At 45.7% G+C, this 27,880-nt stretch overlaps 1 protein-coding gene and 1 pseudogene across 1 annotated transcript; both read left to right on the top strand.

The window, feature by feature from the left end:
* Window positions 1–27,394, top strand: LOC144704983 (9-cis-epoxycarotenoid dioxygenase, chloroplastic-like; annotated as a pseudogene).
* LOC144704822 (uncharacterized) lies at window positions 3,920–9,190 on the top strand. The gene is made up of 3 exons (XM_078577370.1): window positions 3,920–4,496; window positions 5,438–6,915; window positions 8,844–9,190. The coding sequence occupies exons 2-3, from the start codon at window positions 5,454–5,456 to the stop codon at window positions 9,008–9,010; spliced, it is 1,629 nt and encodes a 542-aa protein (XP_078433496.1). The 5' UTR covers window positions 3,920–4,496; window positions 5,438–5,453; the 3' UTR covers window positions 9,011–9,190.
* Window positions 27,395–27,880: the final 486 nt, after the last annotated feature.

Below are 27,880 nucleotides of genomic sequence, written 5' to 3' on the forward strand. Positions count from 1 at the left end.
ATGGCCACAGCAAGGTTCAGCTCACTTACTCCAAAACCCAGATCAGAACTCACCTCAATTATTCCAGGCCGCAACTATTCCGCGTCAAGCATAACTCTCACAAGCCAACCTTCTTCTCCTTCTTCTTCTTCGTCCTCTTCGTCGTCTGCTTATTCACTAAGGAGTTTACGGCCGAGGCAGACAAAGAGGCCCCAGTGGAACTTGTTTCTAAGAGCGGCAGCTGTGGCGCTGGACATACTAGAGGAGGGGTTCATCCGGGAAAGGCTAGAAGCAGAGCATGATCTGCCAAAAGGCATAGACCCGACTGTCCAGATTGCGGGCAATTTTGGTCCAGTAGGCGAGCAGCCAACAGTTCACAACTTAACAGTGGAAGGCCGCATCCCCCCTTCCCTCGATGGCGTCTACATCCGCAATGGCGCGAACCCTCTGTTCAAGCCGGTGGCAGGACACCATCTCTTCGACGGCAATGGAATGATCCACGCCATCCAGTTCTCCGAAGGCAAGGCATCCTACGCATTCAGATTCACCAAAACCTCGCGCCTGCAGCAAGAGTTAAGTATTGGGCGGCCAGTTTTCCCCAAGGCCATCGGCGAGCTCCACGGCCACTTGGTTATCGCGAGACTTCTCTTGTTCTTGGCTCGCTCGGCATTCCAGCTCATTGACAATAGTCAAGGAATGGGCGTAGCCAACGCTGGGCTCGTCTTCTTCAACGGCCGTCTCCTCACCATGTCCGAAGGCAACCTCTTCTACCAAGTCCGACTCGAACGCTCCAGCGACCTGTCCACAGTTGGCCGGTATGATTTCGAAAGCCAGCTGCAATGGCCCATGATAGTACACCCCAAGCTCGACCTAGTCACCAAGGAGCTCTTTTCCCTCGGATACGACGTTGTCTGCAAACCCTACCTTCGTTATCTCTCATTCTCGTCGGACGGGAAGATGTCTACCGAGGTGGAGATCCGATTGAAGCAGCCGACGATGATCCACGACTTCGCCGAGAATTTTGCCGCCATCCCTGACCAGTAGATCGTTTTTGAACTGCAGGAGATGGTACGCGGTGGGTCCCCCGTCGTATTCAATGAGACGAAGATCTTGTTGAAACTTGTTGAAGAAAACAATGACCCAAGACGCTACGGTAGAAATGCGGAATCAACTCAGACTAGATAAATACGTCGACGTATAGAGACAGATAACAAGAACCTCTTTACGTCACCGGCGTGACGTCCATGTGCAAGGCTCTCGGTGCAAGGCACTGGCTTCTCGTGTGGTGCAGTAGAGCAACTCCTTCAACTCCCAAGCCAATGGAGTAACCACCAAGGAGTGATGAAGACAAAACCAAGGGAGAGAGAGAGGAGAAGAGAGGAAGAGACAAGAAGAATGAACAAAAGCACTTGACGGCTGCAAAAATGGATTAGGGTTCAAATGGATTAGCAAAGAGATGGGCCCCAAATGGGCCCCAAAGGGGCCATTTCTCACAAAAGGACAAGAGGGAAAAGGGAGCGCCTCGATTCGCGTGCCCCCTCTCTCAAATGGGGTAGACCAGTCAAGCCCCCCTTCTCGCGCATTCCTGCGGTGGGGGGGCTGACAAACCCCCAACAAACTCTACCTTGGCAGACACCCCAATCGCGCTAGGTGCTCTTGTCGCTTTCCCACGCCACAAGCGCTCCACCTCCTTCAAGGTACCTGCAACATGCACCAAGTCCAAACAATGTTTAAACTTCTTCCGAGTGACAACCTTCGTCAACATATCCGTGGCATTCTCATCCGTGTGTACCTTCTGAAGAATAATTTCCTCAGAATTCAGCAACTCCCAGATCTTGTGATACCGAACGTCAATGTGCTTCGACCGTGCATGATAGACCTGATTCTTTGCCAAGCAAATGGCACTCTGACTATCGCATAACAGAGGAAATCCACCTTGAGCAATGTCGAGTTCTTTGAACAAACCCTTCAACCACAAGGCCTCCTTAGCAGCTTCCGTTGCCACCATGTACTCCGCCTCCGTCGTAGACAATGCAACAGTTGACTAAAGTGTCAACTTCCAGCTCACAGGTCCACCGGCCACCGTAAACACATAACCGGTCATTGATCTGCGATTGTCAATGTCACCTGCAAAGTCAGCATCAACATAACCACGTAGTGAAAGTGAACTCCCTTTGTCGAAGTGAACCTCCATTTCACCGCGCTCCAATGCTCCTTTCCCGGATTGCTCATAAACCTGCTCACCAGTCCAACTTCGTGAACAATATCTGGCCTTGTACAGACCATAGCATACATGAGAGAACCAACGGCACTAACATAGGGAATAGACTTCATTTCAGCGATGTCTTCAATAACTTCAGGTCTCTGAACAACGGACACCTTAAATGGTTAGCCAGTGGAGTGTTCGCTACTTTATCATTCCTCATGCCAAACAGGTCAATAATCTTCTCAAGATAGCTCCTCCGAGTCAACCATAAACGACCATTCACACGGTCTCTATGAATCTCCATTCTAAGGATCTTGTTCGCAGCACCAAGATCCTTCATTTCAAATTCCCCACTCAACAATGCTTTCAACCCTCCAATCTCATGTAAATTCTTCGAAGCAATGAGCATATCAACAACATAGAGCATCAAATATATAGGAGAACCATCATCACACATCATGATGTGATGCAGGACTACGTCCGCGACGAAGTCCTGCCGCCACCGAGGGTTCGTACTTGGTGTCGATGGCGCGTCAGTGCGCGACGAATGCTCGAAGGATCATCGGGCACGAGAATCCTGTGAAGGCGAGCTAGGATGAAGATGATCCGGGAGGGGGTGTAGTACGGGCAGTAGCCGACGAGCAGGGAAAAGCCGACGTCCGGGGGATCGACGAGGTCGCCCAGAGATGGGTAGGTGGACCCTCTGACCCTCGTCCGAATGGACGAGGTCGCTACGGCGCCGAACGGGGTATACCCCGCCGGGTAGTGGTCGCACAGACGGGCGGGCCCGACTCGCACCAAACCAGGTGAGACGCTCAAGTATACGTAGTTTTTCACTCAACCTCATGCTCTCACCTACGACTAACCCGAGCGCGATGGAGGCAACCGAAAATATACTACAAGAAATAAGAGACGGGCGTCGAGCGGCGTACCTCATGGTCGTCCCAGGGGCAGTCGTCTCAGTCTCGAGTAGGGGAATCATCGGTGTAGGGCGGCCCGGGCACGGGTGCACGCGGAGGGTAGCCGAGGTCGTAGGACGACGCGGGGAGGCGGTGACAATTGACCACGAAACGTAGTGCTCAGGGCACGTTGACTCACCGCCGAGGGCGTTGGCTGGTCAGCGCGGTAGCTGACCGTGTAATGGCAATTGTGGCGCGGAGGCGCGTTGGGACCACGGAGAGGTTGTTGTCGCGTGGAGGCAGTTGGGCTCGCCGCGGGCTCACAATGACCGACCACTGTGGAGTGGTCCGGCCAGGGCGTCATGGGGGGTTCGGTGGCCTACGGCGGCGCCGGTCGAACTGAGAAGACGGCGCAGTCGCCTGCGGATCAGTCAACCGTTCAGGACGGCACGTCGTTAGCTCGGCGGGCATCGCAATAGGGGATGGGCCCGGGACGCCTGAAGGAGGGGGCCCACGGCAGTCGTCGTGGACCGTGATAACATGCAAGTAGAAGCTAATAAAGAGATAATTTCATCAAATTTTTAGGGCTTTTCATGGATAAAACATGGAATTTTAATGCATGTTATCATCATTTCAGGTTAAAATAATAAATTCCTTGAATTGCAAGTTAGATAATACTTCTAATAAATATATAGGTCAATTTTTACATTTTAAGTGTTTTTAGAGTAAATTCTAAATGAAATTAAATGATTGACTGACCTATTTCTATTCATAAAAAGAAATTAAAATATAAAACTAATTTTTCAATCAATAAGAATACTTTTTCTACATATTAAATAATGGTTTTTAGGATTTATTATGATTTGTTTTTAATAAAAAATCCTTTGTCTTATAAAAATGGCCCTCATTTGGGCCATTTTAAGCGCTAACGACATGTGTGAGTTGCGCAGAGCACAGGGAGACAGCGCCAGCCAATCAGAAGGCAAATCGTCGCCTTCCGTGCATGACACGCACGCAAGCGCACCGTGCGTGTTGCGTGTGTTTCATATGACGCGTGTGTTTCATACGCACGCGCACCGTGCGTACAATGGATATAACGCGACATGGACCAATCGGCAGAGTGCGTACGATCTGCGTAAAAAACGAATAAGAAGAAGTTAGTAACGGAAACGGAAGAGCTGTTCTTCCGATTCCACGGCGATAAAAGAAATGTTCTTGATTTTCAAGCTGAAGGAAGGATCGCCTGGCCTCCCTCAAGACTCAAGAATCGCCAGGGGTGATTTGGAGACGGATTGGAGCAGCAATTTCGCAGATCCGGCGCCGCAATTCTTCGTCAAATTCAAACCAAATCGGAGAAGAACTCGGCGTTCGTTGCTCCGGATTAGCTCAAACTAACTCTCTGATTGCTTCTGGTACATCTAGGTCTATCTTTCTTTAAGTTTTTCACCGTATTACATTGTTAATTTTCTGAAAATTTTCATTTAGCTCACGCTTGCCGTCGTTCTTTTTCATGTTCCTACGTTACTCATTTAGCTTGTGAATTTTTAGTTTGTTTTCAGATTATTCTACCTAGATCTATTACCAACATTTTATTCCTAATCGCTTTCGTTCATCTAATCAATAAGATTTCAATCTCTCGCCTCTGAAATTCAGCAAATCGTGAATCACATTCACGATTTGTGGTTTGAGGACATAGCTACAATTTGAAATTAATCGGTATAAAATAAAATAAAAAAATAATAAAACTCTGCTTAAACTTCCTAAATCCGTGAGAAATTGATCAAAAAAAATATATACTTCGTGAGAAATACTATCTTAGGCATCCTAGTCCAGGATAAGTTTGAATTAATCATTAGCAAAAACATTTGGTAAAAACTATTGGGATCAATTTCCTTTTCTTAATCGTTTCTACTTGACTAAAGAGAAAATATTCTAAAAACAATTGTACTTAAGCCACTTTGCAGTGGATGAGTAGTAAATCTTGCCAAGAGATGTTAACTGATCATTAAATCTGTCAAAAGTAAATGGAGCTTGGCTATTAAAACTTTAGTGCTACTCCCTGATTTGAGGACAATTGAATTCACCGTCGCCTCCCTAGGATCGACCCCTTACTCAAGTATTAAGGGATATAAAAATTTTAGTGATTAAGCTCAAAAAAATCCCTAAATAACGACATATAAACACACATTTTTTGAGCTTATCAGACCGCAACGTTGCCGGGGAGGCAACAAGGCTGAAATTTATTTTCAATTAGGGAAGTTTGGATATCTTGTTGGAGTACTTACTTTTGGAATATTAAGTTGTTTCCTTTGTTTTCTAAAATTTGCAATTGTTTCTTGCTTGATTCTTTTAGCAATTAGATAGTTTATATGCACGGGAGAAGATCCTTGCAACCAAGATTATATTCTGGAAGAAGCAATAGAAATCTGCCTGTGACAAATAAAGAGATCGAAGTAAGAATGGCCGAAGGATGGAGGGAATTGGGCAACAATCAAGGTCTTACGCTAAAGGAATTATCCGCGCCATCCAACTATGAAATTCACTCAAGAATAGTAGCGCCCCTTGGAGACAATGTTAACTTCAAAATTGACGGCACGATGCTGAATTTGCTACCAAGCTTTCACGGAAAATTTAGTGATGAACCTTATGAGTTTTTGAGAGAATTCACACAATTCTGCTCATCATATAATTTTGCCGGAGTTTCTCAAGAGTCAGTGAAACTTATGTTATTCCCTTTTGCTCTTAAGGATAGAGCAAAAGAGTGGCTGAACAGCCTTGGGAAAAGCTTCACAACCTGGCAAGACGTTCAAACTGGATTTTTGCATAAATATTTTTCTTATGGAAGGACTCAGGCTATAAGGAAGTTAATTAGGGATTTCACCCAAGGAGATGAATCCTTTGGAGATGCTTGGGAGCGATTTATGTCTTTGACAAGGAAGTGCCCTCATCATGGTATACCTGAGCATGAGCTTGCGCAAATATTCTATCAAGGAGTGGATTATAATGAAAGACAATTAGTGGATCTATCCTGTGGTGGAAATTTCTTAAATACACAAGTGAGTGAATCATTGAAGTGCATGGAGGGACTGGTGGAAGATTTGGTGTATCGACAAGGATCTATGGTGGATTCTAGAATGGGTGGGATGAGACGAGGCATTATTGATGTTAAAGGGAAGGAGACAGACATAAAATTAGAGAGATTGGAAAAAGAGATGAAGCAGTCAATGGCTAATATGACAGAGAACTTTAAACATATTCTTAAAGATTCCTTGGAGAGCATGAAATCCCAAGTGAATGTGAACAAAGTAGAAATGGGTCCCTCATGTGCTAATTGCGCAGGGAAAGATCATACTTCGGATGAATGCAAGTCAGTGTATATTGAGCAAGTTAATGCTTATGGGATAAATCCGAATTCATATAACTGGAGTGGGGGAGCTAACGGGAATAAGCCAACAAATATGGGATATCATGGTGGATATCAAGGGCAGGGGTTCAACAACAATCAGATCAAGGGCCAAGGACACTATCCCCAAACTCAATTTTATCCAAATCAGCATATCCCACCAAGCCGACCCTACTTCTATCCTGCAGCACCTAATCCACAACCAATGGGGTCTCATAATTCTAACAATCCTTCTTACCAACAACTTCTGGAAACGTTAAAACAATTTCAGGGTCGCGAGAAGGCATGGGAGGAAGAAAAGAAGATGTTCATGTCACAAATGGAGATGATGCGAGCTCATCAAGAGATGATGATGGACAACTACGCACAGAAAGACGTGAAGGAAAAAGGAAGTGCTGAAGACCTCTTTATGAAGGGGAAAATGGCAGGTAAGTTTCCCTCAAAACCAAATATTAATCCTAAGAATTTGCTGCATGATTCATCTGTTTTTCCTACTCATTTTAGTGCATCTAATAATATGAACCCGTCATATAGGATAGATCATGTTGAACCAATAGATGGGGATAGTGAAAATAATGAACCACTGAATGCGATCTCATCCCTTAGGAGTGGTAAGGTATTGTCTGATCCCCTAGTCATTACAAAAAAAAATCAGGAAAGTGATATAAGTGAAAAGAAAGAAAAGGAAAAGGCAGATGGATCTGAACTTTCCCCTACCCAAGTAGAAAGATACGAAGAAAAGAAGAAAATAGTAGTGCCATTCCCTAGCGTCCTAACAGTAAGAAAAGAAAAATTCGAGGATTCTCCAATACTTGATGTTTTTAAAAACACATCCATCACCATTCCACTAGTTGACGCTAACAAACATATCCCCCTGTATGGAAAATATGTCAAAGAACTATGCACCCAATCCAGGAGCTCTAAAAGAATTCAACTTACTGAAAATGTAAGTTCAATTCTTTTAAACAGTCTACCCGAAAAACGAAAAGACCCAGGAGCTCCATTGGTAGAGTGCATAATTCAAGGAAAAAATTTTGAGAAAGGCTTGTTAGATACGGGGGCAAGTGTTAATATCTTGCCAAAATTATTATATGATGAACTGAAATTTGTTGAGCTGCATCCAGTAAAAGTTGATTTGTTATTAGCGGATGGATCTATTAGAGCACCATATGGGAAGGTGATAAATATAGTGGTTGAAGTCGGGAATTTAGCCTTCCCAGTAGAATTTTTTGTGGCCGATGTTAAAATTATTGGAGCATTATCTAATGCTCCAATAATTTTTGGAAGGCCTTTCCTAGCTACCGCAAGAGTAATAGCAGATTTTGATAGAGGAAGTATTGTAATGAATATGGGTAAAGAGAAATATGAAATTCCCATCCCCAATTTGAAAAGAATTCCTACTTATGAGCATGAGGATGTGGATAGCATAGGAGAAATTAAGGTAAAAGAGGTCGATTATGACGATCTTTATGCAGAAGTCGTAGCTATTGACATAGAGGAAGGAAGCATAGAGGTAAAGCCACCACAAATTCCTACCAACCCATTGGACCTTGAACTTAAACCCTTGCCTGATTCGCTTAAGTACATGTTTCTTGAAAATGACAATACTAAGCCAGTAATAATATCGTCTTCATTATCGAATGATCAAGAAAGCAAATTGATATCTGTGATCATGAAATATAAAAGTGCGATTGGATGGTCGATTGATGACATTAAAGGTATTAGGCCAGAAATTTGTGAGCATCGAATCTTCTTGGAAGAGGATTCAAGACCCACAAAACAATTTCAAAGGAGATTGAATCCTCGAATCGCGGAGGTTGTTAAAAAGGAGATATTGAAGTGGTTAAATGCTGAATTTATTTATGCCATTTCAGATAGTCCATGGGTTAGCCCGATTCATGTTGTCCCAAAGAAATCAGGAACCACAGTTACGATCAATGAAAATGGTGAAGAAATTCAAACTAGAATTGCATCAGGACATAGAGTGTGCGTCGATTATAGAAAATTAAACCTAGCTACAAAAAAGGATCACTATCCATTACCTTTCACTGATCAAATTTTAGAGAAATTAGCCGGCCACAAATTTTATTGCTTTTTAGATGGCTATTCAGGGTACAATCAGATTCATGTTAGGGAAGAGGATCAAGGAAAAACTACGTTCACATGCCCATTTGGTACTTATGCATTTAGAAGGATGCCCTTTGGGTTATGTAACGCACCAGCTACTTTTCAACGATGTATGAATGCCCTTTTTGCAGATAACTTAGGAGATTTCCTAGAGATCTTCATGGATGATTTTTCGGTGTTCGGTGATAATTTTGATACTTGTTTGGCTAACCTTGAACAAGTGTTGCAGGTTTGTGTTCAGAACAACCTAGTTTTAAGTTGGGAGAAATCCCACTTTATGGTGGAGGAAGGGATTGTCCTGGGCCATCTCATCAACAAAGAGGGAATCCAAGTGGACCAAGCCAAGGTGGAGGTTATAAAGAACCTTCCCCTGCCCAGAACGGAAAAACAACTTAGGGCCTTTCTCGGGCATGCGGGATTCTACCGTCGTTTTATTAAAGATTTTGCTAAGATTGCTAAACCTCTTACAAATTTACTTTGTAATAATGTAGACTTCTCGTTTGAAGAAGACGCCACTTTAGCCTTTGAATTGATAAAACAGTCATTAATCAAGGCACCCATTCTTCATGCTCCTAACTGGAATTTACCATTTGAGATTATGTGCGATGCTTCTAACAATGCTGTAGGTGCCATCTTGGGGCAAAAGATTGGTGGGAAGCCAGTAGCAATATATTATGCAAGTACACTTGGAGGAGCTCAGGTAAATTATTCTACTACGGAAAAATAATTACTTGCAATAGTATTTGCACTAGAAAAAATTCGTCCATATGTTTTAGGAAATAAAATCACTATTTTCTCTGATCATCCAGCATTAAAATATTTGCTCACCAAAAAGGAATCAAAACCCAGATTAATTCGTTGGATCCTTTTATTACAAGAGTTTGACTTGGAAATCAAGGATAGACCAGGAAAAGAGAACGTGGTGGCAGACCATCTATCGCGGATCCACACGGACGACTCGCTTCCCATCAACGAAAACTTTTCGGACGAGAATCTTCTCGCCATAGAATGTAAGCAATTGCCTTGGTATGCTGATATTGTCAATTATCTAGTAGCAGGAGCTCTGCCAGAGGAGTGGGACTACGCAAAAAGGGAAAAGTTCCTTAAGGAGGTAAAATATTATTTTTACGATGAGCCGGAGCTTTTTAGACGAGGAGTGGATGACATTTTTAGAAGATGCGTGCCTGAAGAGGATCAAGTAAGTATTCTAAATGCATGTCATTCTTCTCTGTGCGGAGGTCATTATGCTTAAAAAATCACGGCATTAAAAGTCCTTAACGCCGGGTTTTATTGGCCGACCATATTTGCAGATGCTCACAAATATTGTGTCGCATGCAGTAAATGTCAGGCTTCCATTGATCTTAGAAAAAATGATGCCATGCCCTTACGACCTATTATAGAAGTTGAAAATTTTGATTTATGGGGAATAGATTTTATGGGTCCATTTCCAAATTCAAATGGAAATGAATACATTATCATGGCAGTTGATTATGTGTCACGATGGATAGAAGCAATTCCAACAAGAACAAATGATCATAAAGTTGTTCTAAAATTTATCCATCGATTTATCTTTTGTAGACATGGATGTCCTAGAGCAATTATAAGTGATGGAGGTAAGCATTTTAATAATCGTCAGTTACAAGCCATGCTTAAAAATATGGCGTGGAGCATCGAGTTACAACACCATATCACCCACAAGCAAATGGACAATTTGGGAATACCAATAGGGAAGTTAAAAAGATTTTAAAAAAAATTGTTAGATTAGATGGAAAAGACTGGTCAAGTAAATTAGACGATGCATTGTGGGCATATAGAACAGCTTATAAAACGCCATTGGGAATGTCTCCTTTCAGGTTGATATTTGGAAAAGCATGTCATTTACCTGTTGAAATAGAACATAGAGCTTATTGGGCTATAAAAAAACTTGATCTTTCACAAGAAAATGCAGGTAAAGCCAGGATGCTACAGCTTCATGAGTTAGAAGAACTGCGCAATGAAGCCTACGAAAACTCAAAGATCTACAAAGACAAAATGAAGCAATTCCATGACAAATATATCAGTCGTAAGCATTTTTTCCAAGGGCAAAAGGTATGGCTTTACAATTCACGTCTTAAGCTATTCCCAGGTAAATTCAAATCAAAATGGGATGGGCCCTTGATCATTAAAGAAATATACAATAATGGATCTATACTTGTGGAAAATCCTCATACCAATGCTGAATTTAAAGTTAACGGACAAAGGCTTAAACCTTATATAGAACTAGAGTCTTCTCAAGCATCACCCATTCAAAAGACGTATGCTCTTAAAGAAATCAATCCAATTTAAAACAGTAATAGATAAAAAATAATATAATAGTAAGGATGAAATAAAATAATATAATACAAATTAGAGATAATAAAAGTTACAAATAACGTTGACTTTTGTTTGTGCTTGCTATACCTAAGCAGGAAGACGATTTGAATCACCCTGAGGCAAGGCACAACAACGTCACATCAATCAAGGTATATTTCTCTACCTTCTATTTCTAATTTGCTTATTTTTCTTATTACTTTCTAGTTTGTAATCGCATGTAGCTACATTCTTTAGTGACATCTAGGAATAAACAAAAGTGGGGGTTAAAGGTCATAGGAGTATGTTTTCTTCGTCACTTAAGAATTTTGAACAAATAAGCAGAACTTACCTTGCTATACCATAGGAATAATTGAGGTTGATAAACTGAGATGACCCTTCAAGTTTCGCTAAATGATAGATTGGGTAACCTTTTTGTGCCGTCGAATACCATTGTAAGGAGTGGCTCTGTAGGCGAGTCCCTTCGGGGTTAATCTCAACATGGTCAGAGAATTTCTTTGCCCACTTCTTCTTTTTTAATCCAGAATTCTTTCCTCAATCCAAACGTTCTTCAAACATGGGAGTAGCCCATAACCATTGGTGAATATTAAGGGTATCATCACTCCAATTATCCTTGTGACCATGTGCAAGAACCCAAAAAAAAAAAGAGTGAAATAAGCTGCATCATGACACATACCCAATAAGTGGCGTCAGCCGCAAATAAGTGCTCTGCACAAAAGTCGCTAGCAGCAGTGAGGAATCAAGTGCCCTGCACATAATAAATGGCCTACACCGTAAATGGTGACAAGCCCTATCTACTTTTACAAAATTCTTGCATGTGGGCACGAAATAGATGGAGTTGACCTTAAACCCTATATAAAAAACGCCAAAGGATAAGGGGGAAAGATCATGTAAAAGAGGAATTGTTCAATTTTATTTTAACTTTTAGGCATTGAGATTCATTGAGTTTTGTTGAGCAAAACAAGGACCCTTTATGAGCTACTTAATCTTTTCCATATAAGGTTTGTTCTTTATAAGAACAATTCACACGGCACTTGAAGGGGAAACTTAAACTATCCAATATTATGATGCATGAAAGACGACTTGGACTTGTCTCATCCTTGACATCTCAGTTATTGCTAAGGGACTACCAATAGGTAAAGTGGGGGGTTATGATAACATGCAAGTAGAAGCTAATAAAGAGATAATTTCATCAAATTTTTAGGGCTTTTCATGGATAAAACATGGAATTTTAATGCATGTTATCATCATTTCAGGTTAAAATAATAAATTCCTTGAATTGCAAGTTAGATAATACTTCTAATAAATATATAGGTCAATTTTTACATTTTAGGTGTTTTTAGAGTAAATTCTAAATGAAATTAAATGATTGACTGACCTATTTCTATTCATAAAAAGAAATTAAAATATAAAACTAATTTTTCAATCAATAAGAATACTTTTTCTACATATTAAATAATGGTTTTTAGGATTTATTATGATTTTTTTTTAATAAAAAATCCTTTGTCTTATAAAAATGGCCCTCATTTGGGCCATTTTAAGCGCTAACGACATGTGTGAGTTGCGCAGAGCACAGGGAGACAGCGCCAGCCAATCAGAAGGCAAATCGTCGCCTTCCGTGCATGACACGCACGCAAGCGCACCGTGCGTGTTGCGTGTGTTTCATATGACGCGTGCGTTTCATACGCCGCAGCGCACGTCGCATACAATGGATATAACGCGACATGGACCAATCGGCAGAGTGCGTGCGATCTGCGTAAAAAGCGAATAAGAAGAAGTTAACGGAAGCGGAAGAGATGTTCTTCCGATCACAAGGCGATAAAAGAAATGTTCTTGATTTTCAAGCTGAAGGAAGGATCGCCTGACCTCCCTCAAGACTCAAGAATCGCCAGGGGTGATTTGGAGACGGATTGGAGCAGCAATTTCGCAGATCCGGCGCCGCAATTCTTTGTCAAATTCAAACCAAATCGGAGAAGAACTCGGCGTTCGTTGCTCGGATTAGCTCAAACTAACTCTCTGATTGCTTCTGGTACATCTAGGTCTATCTTTCTTTAAGTTTTTCACGTATTACATTGTTAATTTTCTGAAAATTTTCATTTAGCTCACGCTTGCCGTCGTTCTTTTCATGTTCCTCGTTACTCATTTAGCTTGTGAATTTTTAGTTTGTTTTCAGATTATTCTACCTAGATCTATTACCAACATTTTATTCCTAATCGCTGCGTTCATCTAATCAATAAGATTTCAATCTCGCCTCTGAAATTCAGCAAATCGTGAATCACATTCACGATTTGTGGTTTGAGGACATAGCTACAATTTGAAATTAATCGGTATAAAATAAAATAAAAAAATAATAAAACTCTGCTTAAACTTCCTAAATCCGTGAGAAATTGATCAAAAAAAATATATACTTCGTGAGAAATACTATCTTAGGCATCCTAGTCCAGGATAAGTTTGAATTAATCATTAGCAAAAACATTTGGTAAAAACTATTGGGATCAATTTCCTTTTCTTAATCGTTTCTACTTGACTAAAGAGAAAATATTCTAAAAACAATTGTACTTAAGCCACTTTGCAGTGGATGAGTAGTAAATCTTGCCAAGAGATGTTAACTGATCATTAAATCTGTCAAAAGTAAATGGAGCTTGGCTATTAAAACTTTAGTGCTACTCCCTGATTTGAGGACAATTGAATTCACCGTCGCCTCCCTAGGATCGAACCCTTACTCAAGTATTAAGGGATATAAAAATTTTAGTGATTAAGCTCAAAAAAATCCCTAAATAACGACATATAAACACACATTTTTTGAGCTTATCAGACCGCAACGCTGGATCATAGCTCGACGGATCGCGGCGTTTGTTGTACGCTTGTGAAGGTTGCACCCGCTTAGGAGCTTGAGTGGCCGTCATGGTGGAGGGCGCGTCGGGAGACCACGGGAGAGGGGAGTTAGGCTCGGAAATCCATCACCGGAGGATCCCAGATGGTGGTGCAAGAGGACGGTGCGATCAGGGGACAGAGTTCCGCGAGTTGATGACTCTAAAATATGTCATCAAATAATCAAGTTCTCAAGTTTAAATTCATTACAATTATCTTGTGAATTCATGCTAAGTTCATGCATATGTATTGTTTTATGAAATCACTAACCCCACTTGATTCTTTGAATCAAGTGAAATATATTTAACGTTTTATGGCTAGTGAACATTCAGAAACAGGTTAAGAAGATCAAGGAAGAGAGGAGGATCAACAGAAGTGGGCGAAAATTCGAAGTGGCAAAAATTACGAAAATGCCCCTGGGCATGACTTAAGAGAAAACCTATAAATACTCTCTTGAGAGAGGAGTTTAGGTGTTCAGAATTTTCTCTAAGGAAACTAGGGCTTGGAGAAGAGGATTTCTGCACCCTCCAGGAGCTGATGAGCTTTTGGAGTTGGAGAGGAAGAACAGACTGAAGATAGCTTGGATTGAAGAACCACGCCTCGCCGCAAGGACATGACACCCGACGTGGGGAAATCGCAAGCTTCAGCCCTGTAATCCCTCTCTTCTCAGACAATTTTGGTTGGGTTGGAAGAGTCACAAGATCTTCCAATGTTTTCCAACTGAGGATTGTTTCGTTTTAGATTTGATTTCAGTTTAAACTTTGTTCCTTTGTTGTTCAAATCGTCTTCCCCAAATCTTCCAAAAGAACAGAACTCCTCCGCATCTCCACCACGCCGTGTGCAGCAAAGCCGCCGCGCTCAGCCGTGCACAGCCGCACGCAGCACGCAGCCGCGTGCACCTGCGTGCAACTGTACGCAGCTCACAGCCGCGTGCAACTGTACGCAGGAGGCCGCCAAGCACGCAACACCTTGCGCGCAGGTTATCCCTGCACGCAAGGTGTTCGATCCTTTGCCCCAAAGGGCAAAGGATCTGTCTACATAGAAATTCTCTGTAGACGGCTTGATTAAGTTGCACTTTAACGTACTGAAAAGGAATTTCCTGCTGTTTTCTTTTGCTCCCTGTGGATCGACCCTCACTCGCCCTAACTTGTGAGGTTTATAAATTCGTTTAATAAGCTTAATCCTCACACATGTTACTGATAAATAACCAATAAAAAACACAGTAAAATTGAGCTTATCACGAGTCAGGGCGCGGAAATTGTCTGTGGGTGACCTCCGTCGGCGGCGGCAGTCACAGGCAGCCTGCAGGGCAGCGGCGTTCGTAGGGCAACGCTTCCTGGCCACCGTTCTCCCGCTCCCCTCAGCCTGCCGTCTTCTCGATCGTGAAACCTCCTCGTTCAACAGGGCGAGCATGACCCTAGTTCTTCAGGTGGGCGAGACCTCTGTCTTCTTCAGACTCTTCTTCCAAACTCTAGCTTCTCGTCCACCTTCTGCTTCTTCTTCTTCTTCTGCTTCACCTGGTCACAACCATAGCTCAACGGGGAGAAAACCATTTCTCTCAAAACAACAAGATTTCAACTTCTTCAAAAAAACATCGTACCCGACTTAGGGCAACCCTCTTCCCTTATATAGGGGGGGGGGGGGGGGGGGGGGGGGGGGGATCTGCTTATACCAAAAGAAGAAGATAAAAAGGAAAAAAACCTAAGGACACATTAGGGAAATCCAACGACCTAGGACCAAGGAGATGGACAACAAAGAAGGAGGGAGTGAACGAGAGGTAAGGGAGAGGGGATCCAGACCGGATTGTCCTCTCGCCTTACATGTGAACCTTACGAGTTTAAATCCACGACTGACGAAGACTAAAGCAAATGACGAGTAAAGGAAAGACGTAAATATAGCAATACGGTGTCCATTATCCGGAATACTTGAATCCGGGCTGAACGCAAACGGCCGGTGCTGTTGAGGGCGGCGCTGACGTCTCTAAAGACGTATCTGGGGCTGGAGCTGGTGCTGTCGGGGACGACGGTGACGACTCCGAAGGCGTGTCTGGGGCTGTCGCCGGGGCTGCGCCATCATCATGTAGACGCAACAATCAAATTCGCACCTCAAATAGCCAATACGCACCATGTATGAGTCGAACTTCTTGTACCACTGCCTCGGAGACTGCTTCAGCCCATTCAAGGACTTCCTCAACCTGCAAACAAGGTTCTTTGCCCCTGGTACAATGAAGCCTTCAGGTTGATGCATGTAGATCACTTCCTCAAAATCACCATGAAGGAATGCCGTCTTCATGTCCAGCTGCTCCAACTCCATGTTCTCATGTGCAACAATGGCTAATACCATGCGAATAGATGTGTGTTTCATAACAGGTGAGAAGATCTCATTACAGTCAACTCCCTATTTCTCAACAAAGCCTTTTGCGACTAGCCGTGCTTTATATGATGGTTGCTCTGCATCGAAAAGTGGCGCCTTCTTCTTAAACACCCACTTGCATCCGATAGCACGCTTCCCTGCCGGAAACTCCACCAACTCCCATGTTAGGTTCTTGTCCAAAGATGCGTGTTCCCCGGACATCGCCTGCAGCCATCTTTCTTTCTCCGGGCAATTCAATGCCTCCTTGAAAGATGTTGGTTCTCCATCTCCTGCAAACAAAGCAACAGTCACATAATCATCAAGACGTGCAGGCGGCCTCATCTTCCACCTCTCCCGCCTAACAGCAATGCTCTCAGAATTCTCCGCGGCCTCATCATTCCATCCTCCACCGTCGACTGAATTGGGTGGAATCTGCACACTCTCCACCTCCACCCAAGTCCTCTCTTGGACATTGCCGCCGCCTGAATTCTGATCTCCCTGCTCATTGGAAGGCTTCACCATGTGATTTTCATAAAAAACCACATCCCTGCTGAACACAATCTTCTGCGCTTCCGTATCCCAAAGCCGATAGCCCTTCTCTTCATCGCTATACCCAAAGAAAATACACTTCTTGGACTTTAGATCGAGCTTCGATCTCTCATCAGCAGGTGTAAGAACATAACTTGGACATCCAAAAACACGCAAAATGGAATAGTCCATAGGTTTTCCGGTCCATACCTCTTCAGCCACCTTCCCATCTAGAGCAGAATTCAGCGACCTATTCACCAAATACACCGCCATCTGAACTGCCTCAGCCCAAAACTCCTTGGGCAATTCAGCATTCAACCGCAAACACCTTGCTCTCTCTGCAATGGTACGATTCATGCATTCTGCAATGCCATTCTGCTGAGGCGTCTTCTTCACCATAAAATGACGTCGAATACCATGCTCTGCGTAGAACTGATCAAATTCAGAATTTTTAAATTCTATACCATTGTCAGTTCACAAGACCTTGATCTTCCTCCCCGTTTGGGTCTCAACTCTTGCGCACCAACTCTTGAACCGCGAGAAAACGTCCGACTTGTGCTTCAAGAAATAAACCCAAACTTTCATGGAAAAATCATCAAGAAACGTTAGAAAATACCGAGCACCTCCACGGCTCATCATGTCAACGGGCCCCCAGACATCACCATGAATATAGTCCATGACACCGCCAGTGTCACGCTTTGCCGCCTTGAACGTCACCCTGCACTATTTGCCCATGACATAGTACTTGCAAAAATCCAATTTGCAAGACCTCACCCCTGGTACCCGACCTCGTGCATGTAGCTTCTGCATACCGGTCTCACTCATGTAGTAATCGCCCAACTGATATCCGTTCGGTATCCGATATCGAAAACCGATATCCGATATCTGGAAAAAAGTGGGACGGGGCTGGATATCGGGTATCGGATATCGGTCGATATCCATCTAGAAGGGGTTAGACGGATATCGGTATCGGATATGGGGGTGAGGATGAATAGGGTATCGGATACTGGATATCGGTTTTCCGATATCTGGATGTTGGAGATGGATACCGGATGCCGGATATTGGTTTTCGATATCTGGATATCGGAACCATATCCGGATATCGGAACCGGTATCGATAGTGGAAAACACATTTTAAATATCAAGCTATGACTTACGTAAATAAGAATCAGATGGTTTTATTCTGTTTTAATCTCAGTTAATATATAGAGTTTAAATTTTTTATTTTCTTCCATATGGGAAAACAGGATTCGAAGTTTAATGTAAACTCAGAATCCCGTTATCCCACATGGAAGAATTTAGAAATCTTTCTTTGTATATATTAAATGAATCCGACATTACATTAAACAGTAAAATTATATTATAATCCATATTTGCTATATTTATTGGCCCTTATATTTAGTCATTATTTAATATGTTATCACATCGTCCAATAAATAGAAGCAAGATTTTCTATATTCTTCCGTATGGGATAAAGGGATTCGGAGTTTAACACCAAACCCAAATCCGGTTATCCCATATGGAAAAAAATAAAAATGTGTGGCTGTATATATGAAACGTGATGTATTAACTCTTAAAAAGTTCTCTCATAACTCTCTTGCCCACGATAAATCGATCTAATCGCTGAATAATTATCAAGTAATTATATTTTTAAGTATACTTTCAATGTGGATATTGAAAACCGATACCCACAACCGATATCCGATGTCGTCATCCTCCCCCTGAGACGGAGACGGATGCCGACATCGAGACGGATATCAGTATCGGTTATCGGCATTGTAGCAATCGATATTCAATACCGATATCCAATATCTGGATATCGAAATGAACGGATACCGGAAAATTAACTTTCGGGTATCCGATACGGCATCTGTCCCGATACCGGCATCCGGTACCGGTATCAGGACGGGCAAATGCTACACTCATGTGGCCCAAACGCAAGTGCCACAAGAGTGTATCATCCGTCATTGGCTCACGTGGTGTAGCGACTACAGCTCCACCTATCACAGTGCTCCCTTCAAGCTTGTAAATGTTGGCTCGTAGACGTGCCCCCTTCATCACAACGAATGCTCCTTTACAAACTTTCAATACTCCGTCCGCGGCTTTGAATGTGCAGCCATTTGTCTCCAAGTACCGGAGGGAAATCAAACTTTGTCATAGCTCCGAGACGTGCCGCACATTTCCCAACATTCGGATTGCTCCATCAAACATCTGGATCTTCACCATTCCAATGCCAACAATCTTGCAAGGAGCATCGTTCCCTATAGAAATGACTCCTAAAGCACTCGCATAAGAGTGAAACCAGTCAGTGTGAGGACATAAATGATAAGTGCAGCCAGAATCCAGAATCCATAAGTCTACTAATTCATCAGTCGCGACCAAGGCAGAGTAGACATCTCCATCGCTACCCTCCTCAACCCTCGTGACATTAGTAGCGCTCTTCTCAGCAGCATCCGTCTTCCCATTGTTTAACTTTGGACAATCTCTCCTAAGATGTCCTTTCTCATGACACTTATGGCATGTCATGCTCTTCAACCAATTTGTCTAAGACTTGGACCGATGGTTCTTCTCTCCCGACTTCCCCTTCTCCTTCTGCCGCCCACGTTCCTTCCCATTCTTCATGTATAGTGCCTCGCCATGGGTATCTTCAGCTCCTTTCTTCCGCTGATAATACTCCATCAAGGTTGTAATAACCTCCTCAAGACTTGGCGCTTTGCTTCCATGCAACAAGGTCGTCACAAGGTGATCATATGACTCGGGAAGACAAACAAGCAGAAATATCACTTTGTTCTCGTCGGAGAACACTTCCTCAATCTTCATCAGATATGTAATCAACTGATTCAAACAATCAATATGAACAGATAAATCAGAACCTTCAGCCATGCGCAGCCCGAACAATCATCTCTTCAACGCCAACTTGCTCATCGTTGACTTCGATGCAAAGCGCTTCGCCAACTTATCCCAAATCGCCGCGGGGTCCTTGTCGCCGAGAACATGGTAAAGAGCACTATCGGATAAACACTACGGAATGGTGCTCGCGGCCTTCTGCTGATATTTGTGCCAATCAGCTGACGTAACATTATCAGGCTTCGATCCGTCCAAGGTCAACGTCAAATCCTGCTGGATCAACAGATCGTACACCCGCTGCTGCCACAGGTTAAAGTTCGACGAACTGTCTAGCTTCTCAACATCAAAATGAGATGAAGACGACGCCATATCAAATCTGAGTAAAACAACCAATAGTTCTGATACCACTTGTTGAAACTCGTTGAAGAAAACAATGACCCAAGATGCTACGGTAGAAATGCGGAATCAACGCGGACTAGATAAAGGCGTCGGCGTATAGAGAAAGATAACAAGAACCTCTTGACATCACCAGTGTGACATCGACGTGCAAGGCTCTCGGTGCAGGGCACTAGCTTCTAGTGTGGTGCAGTAGAGCAACTCCTTCAACTCCCAAGCCAAGGGAGTAACCACCAAGGAGTGATGAAGACAAAACCAAGGGAGAGAGAGAGGAGAAGAGAGGAAGAGACAAGAAGAATTAACAAAAGCACTTGATGGCTGCAAAAATGGATTAGGGTGCAAGGGGGATGAAAACCCTTTAAGTAGCAGAGAAATGGGCCCCAAATGGGCCATTTCTCACAAAAGGATGAGAGGGAAAAGGGGGTGCCTCGATTCCCGTGCCCCCCCTCTCCCAAAGGTGGTAGACCAATCAAGCCCCCCTTCACCCACATTCCTGTAGTGGGGGGGCTGACAAACCCCCAACAGGTCTCAAGATTCGGGATTCTCTCGTGATACGCGGAGGACACGTTCGAGCTGAACTGGGTTGACGTTCTCGGGTGCTTCTGCTTCCACGTTTGGAACGCTTGGGAGGAGGTTGAGACAGGAGAAATCGTCATAATCGGGTCTTGTATGACCCCCCCCCCCCCGACTCGGTGTTTAACAAGGGCGAGGAACGCCTGAGCAGCATTCTGTCAGAAATCAGGCTAAGTCCCGAGACGGGGAAGTCTACGAGGCGGCCGATTATCGTGGAGAAGATGAACCTCGAGGCTGGGATGGTGAACAGGAACTGGCTGGGGAGGAAGATCGAGTACGCTTATCTCTCTATCGCTGAGCCATGGCCGAAGGTTTTGGTATTCGCCAAGGTTGATCTACAGTCCGGCGAGGTGAGAAAATTCATCTACAGTGGTGGGGGCTTTGGCAGCAAGCCCTGCTTTGTGCCAAGGAACGCTGACTCATTGACGACAGCGCGAGAGGACGATGGGTTCGTCCTCACATTTATGCACGATGAAGAGATGGGAAAATCAAAGTTGCTCATCGTCAAATGCCCTTGATTTGACGTTAGAGGCATTGTTCGAGCTGCCTTCTAGGGTTTTGTACGGCTTGCACGGAATGTTCATTTCCACTTGAGAGTTGGAGTCCCAGGTAGGGATCACCGAACGTCATCCGTCACGTCACACGTCACCGTGACGGACTTGTGACGGATGACGTGATGGTGACGGTGACAAACCAGATGAGCCGTGACAGTGACGGTGACGGTGACGATGACGGTGACATATTGCCTGTGATGGTGACGTGATGATGATGGTGACGGGGTAGTCTGGATGTGTGACGTGACAAAAAGTCCGTCACGGATGACGTTCGTGACGGAACTTTAATACAACTTAGTAGACCTTACTCAGAACTCCTTCTGACTTAATAGTCCGAAGGGGTCGTACGCAAAGCAGCTCCTGGGTTTTTCATCGAACAGATTCGAGGCGACGTGGTCCTCGAACTTCTTCCTGAAGGAGACAGTGCGTGGCATGGGTACGTGACGATCGATCACGAAGATCGATCTCCGACCACCATTTGATCCTTCTTGAACTCCTTGCACACCATCTGATCAATCACGAAGATCGATCTCCGATCACTCCTCCGCTGTCGGATCGCACAGGCGGACGATCACGTCCCTACAATCGACTTCCGCGCTCTGCTCGGTGAGTCTCCGGAGCAGCGGCAGCTTTGTGCCCTGGTACTCGTCGGCGGAGATGCACTCGGCGTAGAGAAGCTCCTAAGAAGAACACGGAAGATTGTTGGCGATGGCGATCGATCAGATCGAAGAGAAGAGGAAGAGAAGACGGACCTGGAGGAAGAGAAGCTTGTCTCTGTAGTAATTTCTGTCACCAGTGGTGGTGACGCCATCACCGTGACAGTGACGTGACAGAATGAGGATGCATGGACGCGTGACGGGTACGTGACGATGTTTTTCAAAATCCTCAGACGGGTGACGTGATGGTGACGTGACAAACATTTTGTCACGTCACCGTTCATCATGGCTCGTCATCCGTCCCATCACATCCGGGGCGTCACGTCCCGGACGTGCCACTCCCTAGTCGCAGGTTTGACTGAGATGCGGGCTAGAGGGTAGTTTGTATATTCCGATACTTCTCATGGTCTTTGTTGGGGCTGTGTTTGGTCCATTTGTTATTCATTGCTAATTTCTTCATTGTGATCTCTCACTCTCTTCCTCCCTCTCTTCCACTTTATCGTTTAAATGAGAGTAAAGGCATCGTCTTTTGAGAGAACGATGATAAAAACACCAAAGAGTATCTAAAGCTTGAGGACTGATTATTGTTACTTCAGTGCAAAAGAAAACATCAATGATAAAATGCTTTGTCGTTTTCAGCACAAGGATTACAGTTTATTGCCTCGTTGTAATCTATTATCAAGTTGCAATTATTAATATCACATATAGTATTAGGGGCGAAGTAATCTAGACGGAATTTGTAACGTCAGATAACTCCACAAATCGAGATGTTTCAGGCGGAAGAGCAGCCTTGTCACACGTAGCCATATAATTCGATTCAAAACGGAGGATACTGTTCCTATCAAAAGGATTTTGTGGATATAGTATTTGAAGTGTCCGCTCGTGCATCGAAGTCAATGCCACGTTTCTACAAATCCAAAAAATAAATAGTTTAAATGTGCTCGTTTTTTCTCTTTTTTGTTTCAGAATCTAGCCTCAATCTCCCCAATATAAAAACCTATGCTTCACTCAGGTTTTTGATCTTTTTAACTGTCCCAAGAGATTAAGTGATGGCGCAGCATCACCGGACGTCATCGAGCCAGCACGAGAACAGCCGCCGGACGTCATCGAGCCAGCATGTAAGGAACCACCGTCGTCATCGAGCCTGCCACCGCCACGCGTCCAGCCGACACCACGAGCTGTCGCAGCGACACGCGTCCCCGAGTTCAAATACTCGGCATGACGCGCGCGCACATCACCTTCGGAGCTGCTACTTTTCCTTCTGCTCTTGTTTCGTTTCGTCTCGTTTCATTTCGTTTCGTTCGTATTTTATGCATCGTCGTGTAGTGAGGGGAAGAGCCCATATGAGGACGTCTTCCCCTCACTTGGGCCTGACAAGCCCATTATCAGCTTTTGCTTTATCTCTTAATTTTCTCTTGTTAAAAGGAGGCCCACCTTCACCCATTATATAAGGGGAAGGGGTGGGCGTCCTTGGACCCACTCTTTCCCTGAAATTGGCAGTTATTTCAAAGAAAGTGGAAGAGTCACGATCGTGAGAAGGAGGAAGAAAGAAAGAAGAAGAAGAAGAAGGAAGAAGAAGAAGAAGGAGAAGAGGAGGAGGAAGAAGAAGAGAAAGAAGAAGGAAAGGAACGAGAGAAAAGCCGCCGCCGGACTGCCCCGTCGCCGCCGGCCGCCGCCGGCCGCCGCCGTTTACCGCCATTCAGCCGTCGCCGGCATCGCTCCCGAACCCTCCCACATCATCTGCACGCCGTTCCCTCCTCCCTCAAACCGTCACCGAGCACCAACGACCTGTTAACACTCTCCTTTTCCCCCGCGTCGCTCAATTTCCCTGTTTTTTTTCTTTCCTCCGCGCGGCCGCGGCAATTCCGTGGCCCTCCGCCCCTACCATCCTGTGTCTCTTGCCCATCTATCCCCTCTATTCCCCATCTTGTTCCCGTGTCTGTCGTCCCTTGTCAGCCTCTGCCGCGATCTCCCTAAGAACTCTGCCACCGTACACGCATTCTTTCTCCACGCGCTCCCGCCTATCCATCGCTCCCTTCTCTCCCTCCCTCTCATTGACCCTTCCGTCGACGCCCCAACTTCTCTCTCCCCCACATATCCTTTCCGCCACCCTGTCTTTCCTCTCCGCGTTTGACCCTTCCACCTTCCGTTGTTTTCTCTCAGCCCTTTGACCCTCCGGCCATTCTTTCTTTTCTGTCTTCTCTTTTCCCTACGCTCTTTGATCCTCCCCCCTTCCGCCAATCCCCCCACTCTTCATCCTCTCCGCCATTTGAATCTCCCGACCCCCATTCTTCATTTCTTGCCCTGCCATCCGAACCACCACTTCCCCTTACGCCTTACATCATTCTTCATTTCTCTGCTCATCTGTCCACGACGACCCAATCCCTTCATCCCACACTGCCTGCGGCGACTCTACACCATTAATAGCCGACCGGCGCTCGTGACTTCAGGAATAACTATGGGTCGTGGCTATCTGCACGCTACGAACACTCGCTATCGGTCTACGGACGAATCTGCCGTCGACGTAGACCGCTCCCGCGCCCCCGATCTCTCCGGCCTCGCCCCGCCTTCAGCATTCCCACCTCTTACGGGCCTCCAAAGTACGAAAATCTGTCGCCAGCGCGACAACGGTACCATTCCCTTGCTTTCCTTTTCTTCCTTAACGTTCTTCAGTATACTTTCGTATTGCCTCTGCGCTCGGGTTAGATAGGTGAGCGTGAGACAGGTTGAGATAACGACGACGATTCTTGAGGGTCTTTACCCGTCCGGTACGAGTCGGGAACACCCGACGCGTCTGAGCACATCAGCGGGGATCTCCCATTCGGCGACGTACTCGCCCTCGACCCTCTCGGGCGAGGTTCAGGAAGCCCATCAGGCTTCACTCAGGCGACCCGTCATCGCTCTGGAACGGCAACACCACTCGTCGGCACACGCACGTACTATATAGGACCTCATTCATTTACCTCATCATTTTCATCTGTCCACTCGCATACATCGGACGACGTCCTTCGCCGTAGTCCGATTAGTTAGTGACTCGACACCGAGCCTATACCCTCGGTGATGACCGGACGACGTTGAGGCGACGTCCGGCATCATTAAGCCACATGTGCGAAGAGGGATGATCTTCATAATAAACACATGATGTTGAGTTGTGAAACGGCGTAAATTTCTAACAATTGTATAAAGTCCGGAAGGATATGCTTATTTAGTATGACCTTTATATTTTATGATTCTAATTTCAACATGACGTAAAATTTTTGTCAATAATTAATTCAATTTAGTTTTGTTTAATCCTATGATGAAATGGCTATGAAAACCTACCATTCTTTAGATGTATTGCACATTACAATGTCAGGCTTTTGGATTACACCTCCAAAGAGCGGCATACTAGAGGAGGTTTTCATAGTGGAATTTGACGTTTTAGAAATATCGGAATTTTACGTGAGAGGCGTCGGTTGAGCTGCCTTCTAGAGTTCCATACGGCTTCCATGGAACGTTTGTTCCTACTCGAGAGCTGGAGTCGCAGGTCTGACTGAGATGCGGGCTGGAGAGTAGTTCATATATCTGATATATCTCACGGTTGAAAGTTTTTCCAAGGGATGTACATGATATTTATCCAATGTAAGAAGAAATAGAGAAACAAGAAATAGATTGAAGAATGGATAAGTTCGCCGTGAGGCTTCTTGGTGTGTCTTCGATGATACAGGTCGATTCCTCTTTTAGAGCTGATGGGTAGCGTTAGGTCGACAGGTGAGTTACCGTCGTCTTGCACTGTGCTGATTCCATCATTGCGTTGGTCTCGGGACGCTGCGAGATCACTGTCGTGCCATCGTGGGGAGGATGCGAGATCATTGTTGTGGCGGCTGGCAATTCTCCAGAGTCAGTCCTGATTCTTCTCGAATGTTCTATGGCGTCAGCAATTGTGTCATCGTTGTCGTCATGGACACGTGGGCTGAGGTCCTTACACGCCCCAGCAAGCTCAGCAGAGGGACGAGGTGGAGCTTGGAGCGCAGTCGTAGAAATGGCTGCTTGGTGAGAATGTCGGCGTACTGATTGTGGCTGGACGTGAACATAACTTGCAGTTGTTTGGCGGCAACTCGTTCTCAAACAAAATGGAAGTCAATTTGATGGCGCGGCGCCAGCAGCACCACCAGGAACATCTTTGGAGACGTCATCATCGTCCCCGGCAGCTCCAGCGACAACCCCGGACACGTCTTCAGAGACGTCACCGTCGCCCTCGGCACCGCCATCCGTACGTGTTCAGCCCGCTCGGCAAGCCAAGGCGACGGTACGCGCGCCCGGATTCAAATATTCCGGGTAATGGACACCTTATCGTCATCGTTACGTCCCGTTTTGTTCGTTGTTTTAGTCTTGCTTTTCACCGTTCGTCGTTTTAAACTCGTCATGCTCACATGTAAGACGAGAGGATAATCCTGTATGGATCCCCTCTCCCTTCCCCCTTGTTCAACCTCCTCTTCCTTGTTGTTCCACTTCCTTGGTCCTAGGTCATAGGATTTCCCTTTATGTTGTCCTTTGGGTTTTCTTTTCTTCTTCTTTTGGCATAAGCAGGTCACCCCACTTCCCCCCTATATAAGGGAAGAGGGTTGCCCTAAACAAGGAAGATATTTTTTTTTGAATTGTTTCCTCACGATGGAGAATTAGGTCACGACCAGTTGAAGCAAAATAAGAAGAAGAGGAAGGGGAAGGAGAAGGAGCAGAGGAAAGAGAAGTGCAGGAGTGGAGAAGAGGATCGTCCGACGACGTGCCGCAGCGCCCCTTCGCACCCGCCCGCATGCCACCGCGCCGTGCGCGCCCGTTCGTGCGCCCGCGTGGCCGCGCGAGCTCCCGCGCTTGCAACCCCTTCCGAAGCAATCCGTGGAAGGGGCCGTGGTCCTCAGCTGCACCGACCACCAGCGTTTCCTCCCCGCACCTAGGGCCACCTTCGCCTCCGCCCCGGACGCCACTGACTGCACCACCTGCCCGCGATCCTCCCGCGACCGTTCACTCACACGCGTTTGCCGCTTCCGGTGGATTCCCGCGCCGCCGTTTACTCGGCCAACTTTCTGCCCGACGGGTGTTCACGTCTTTGCTGCTGCCGGGTGCACTGAAACGATATCTCTCCGCGACAGTCAGTGCACCCTCCGGGATTGTACTGAGACGGGTCTGTGACCTGCCAGGACTGAGGTCGCGAAATCTTCCCCGACCGCCAGTGCTATCATTCCGTTAGTGCTCACCACTCATACGTCCTCGTCGCCGTTTGCCGTCACGAGGCCCTTGCCACCGCTCGGAGCCACCTCGTGGTTGCACCCTGTGGCGAGTTCCCACCGGCGTCAACCGTCGCCCGGCGCCCTTGGCGCCACCTGCCGTGCGCGTGATTTGCTGCTGTTGGGCGCGCGCCCCTGCCACGTCCATTCAGCCGCGCATTCCCGTGCCTCGCCTGTGCGCGTGGCCACCTGCTGCCGCACGCGCACGCCCACCGCGCGCTCCTGCTGCACCGTGATTGAGCGCGGAGGCTGCCGCCCGCGCCACTCCAGAGCACCGTCACCATGCCACCCCGACGATCTGAAAGCGACGGGATAGAACCACCGGGTGACTACGAGGTACGTCGCTCTGCGCTCGTCTCTTATTTCCTGTAGTATATTTTTGTTTGCCTCCACCGTGCTCGGGTTAGACATAGGTGAGCGTGATAGGCTGAGCGAACATTACGAAGTCTTGAGCGTCCTTCCCGATTTGTCACGAGCTCGATTCGCTCGTCCCGTGCGAGCATCCTCCGACGGGAGAAATCCCGTTCGGCGTCGTAGCAACCTCGTCCATTCGGACGAGGGTCAGGAGGTCTATCCCCATCTCCAGGCAACCCCGTCGACTCCCGGACGCCGGCACCCCCTGTTTGTCGGCAGCTGCACGTACGACACCCCTACCCGACCATTTCATCGTAGGAGACCCGTGCCCGATGAACCCCTAGAGTATTCGTCGCGCATCAACACGATTTCGACACCGATTGTCTTCTCTCGGTGACGGCCGGACCTCGTCTCGAACGTGGTCCTGCATCACAATTGGTAACTCGTTCTCCACATGTTTCATGCTCGCATGAAACATGGGATTTCGGGCAAGGTATGTCGCTCCGAGATTGTCGCACCATA

Source organism: Wolffia australiana, chromosome 6, assembly GCF_029677425.1.
Source record: "Wolffia australiana isolate 7733 chromosome 6, ASM2967742v1".
In the NCBI taxonomy this organism is placed as follows: Eukaryota; Viridiplantae; Streptophyta; class Magnoliopsida; order Alismatales; family Araceae; genus Wolffia; species Wolffia australiana.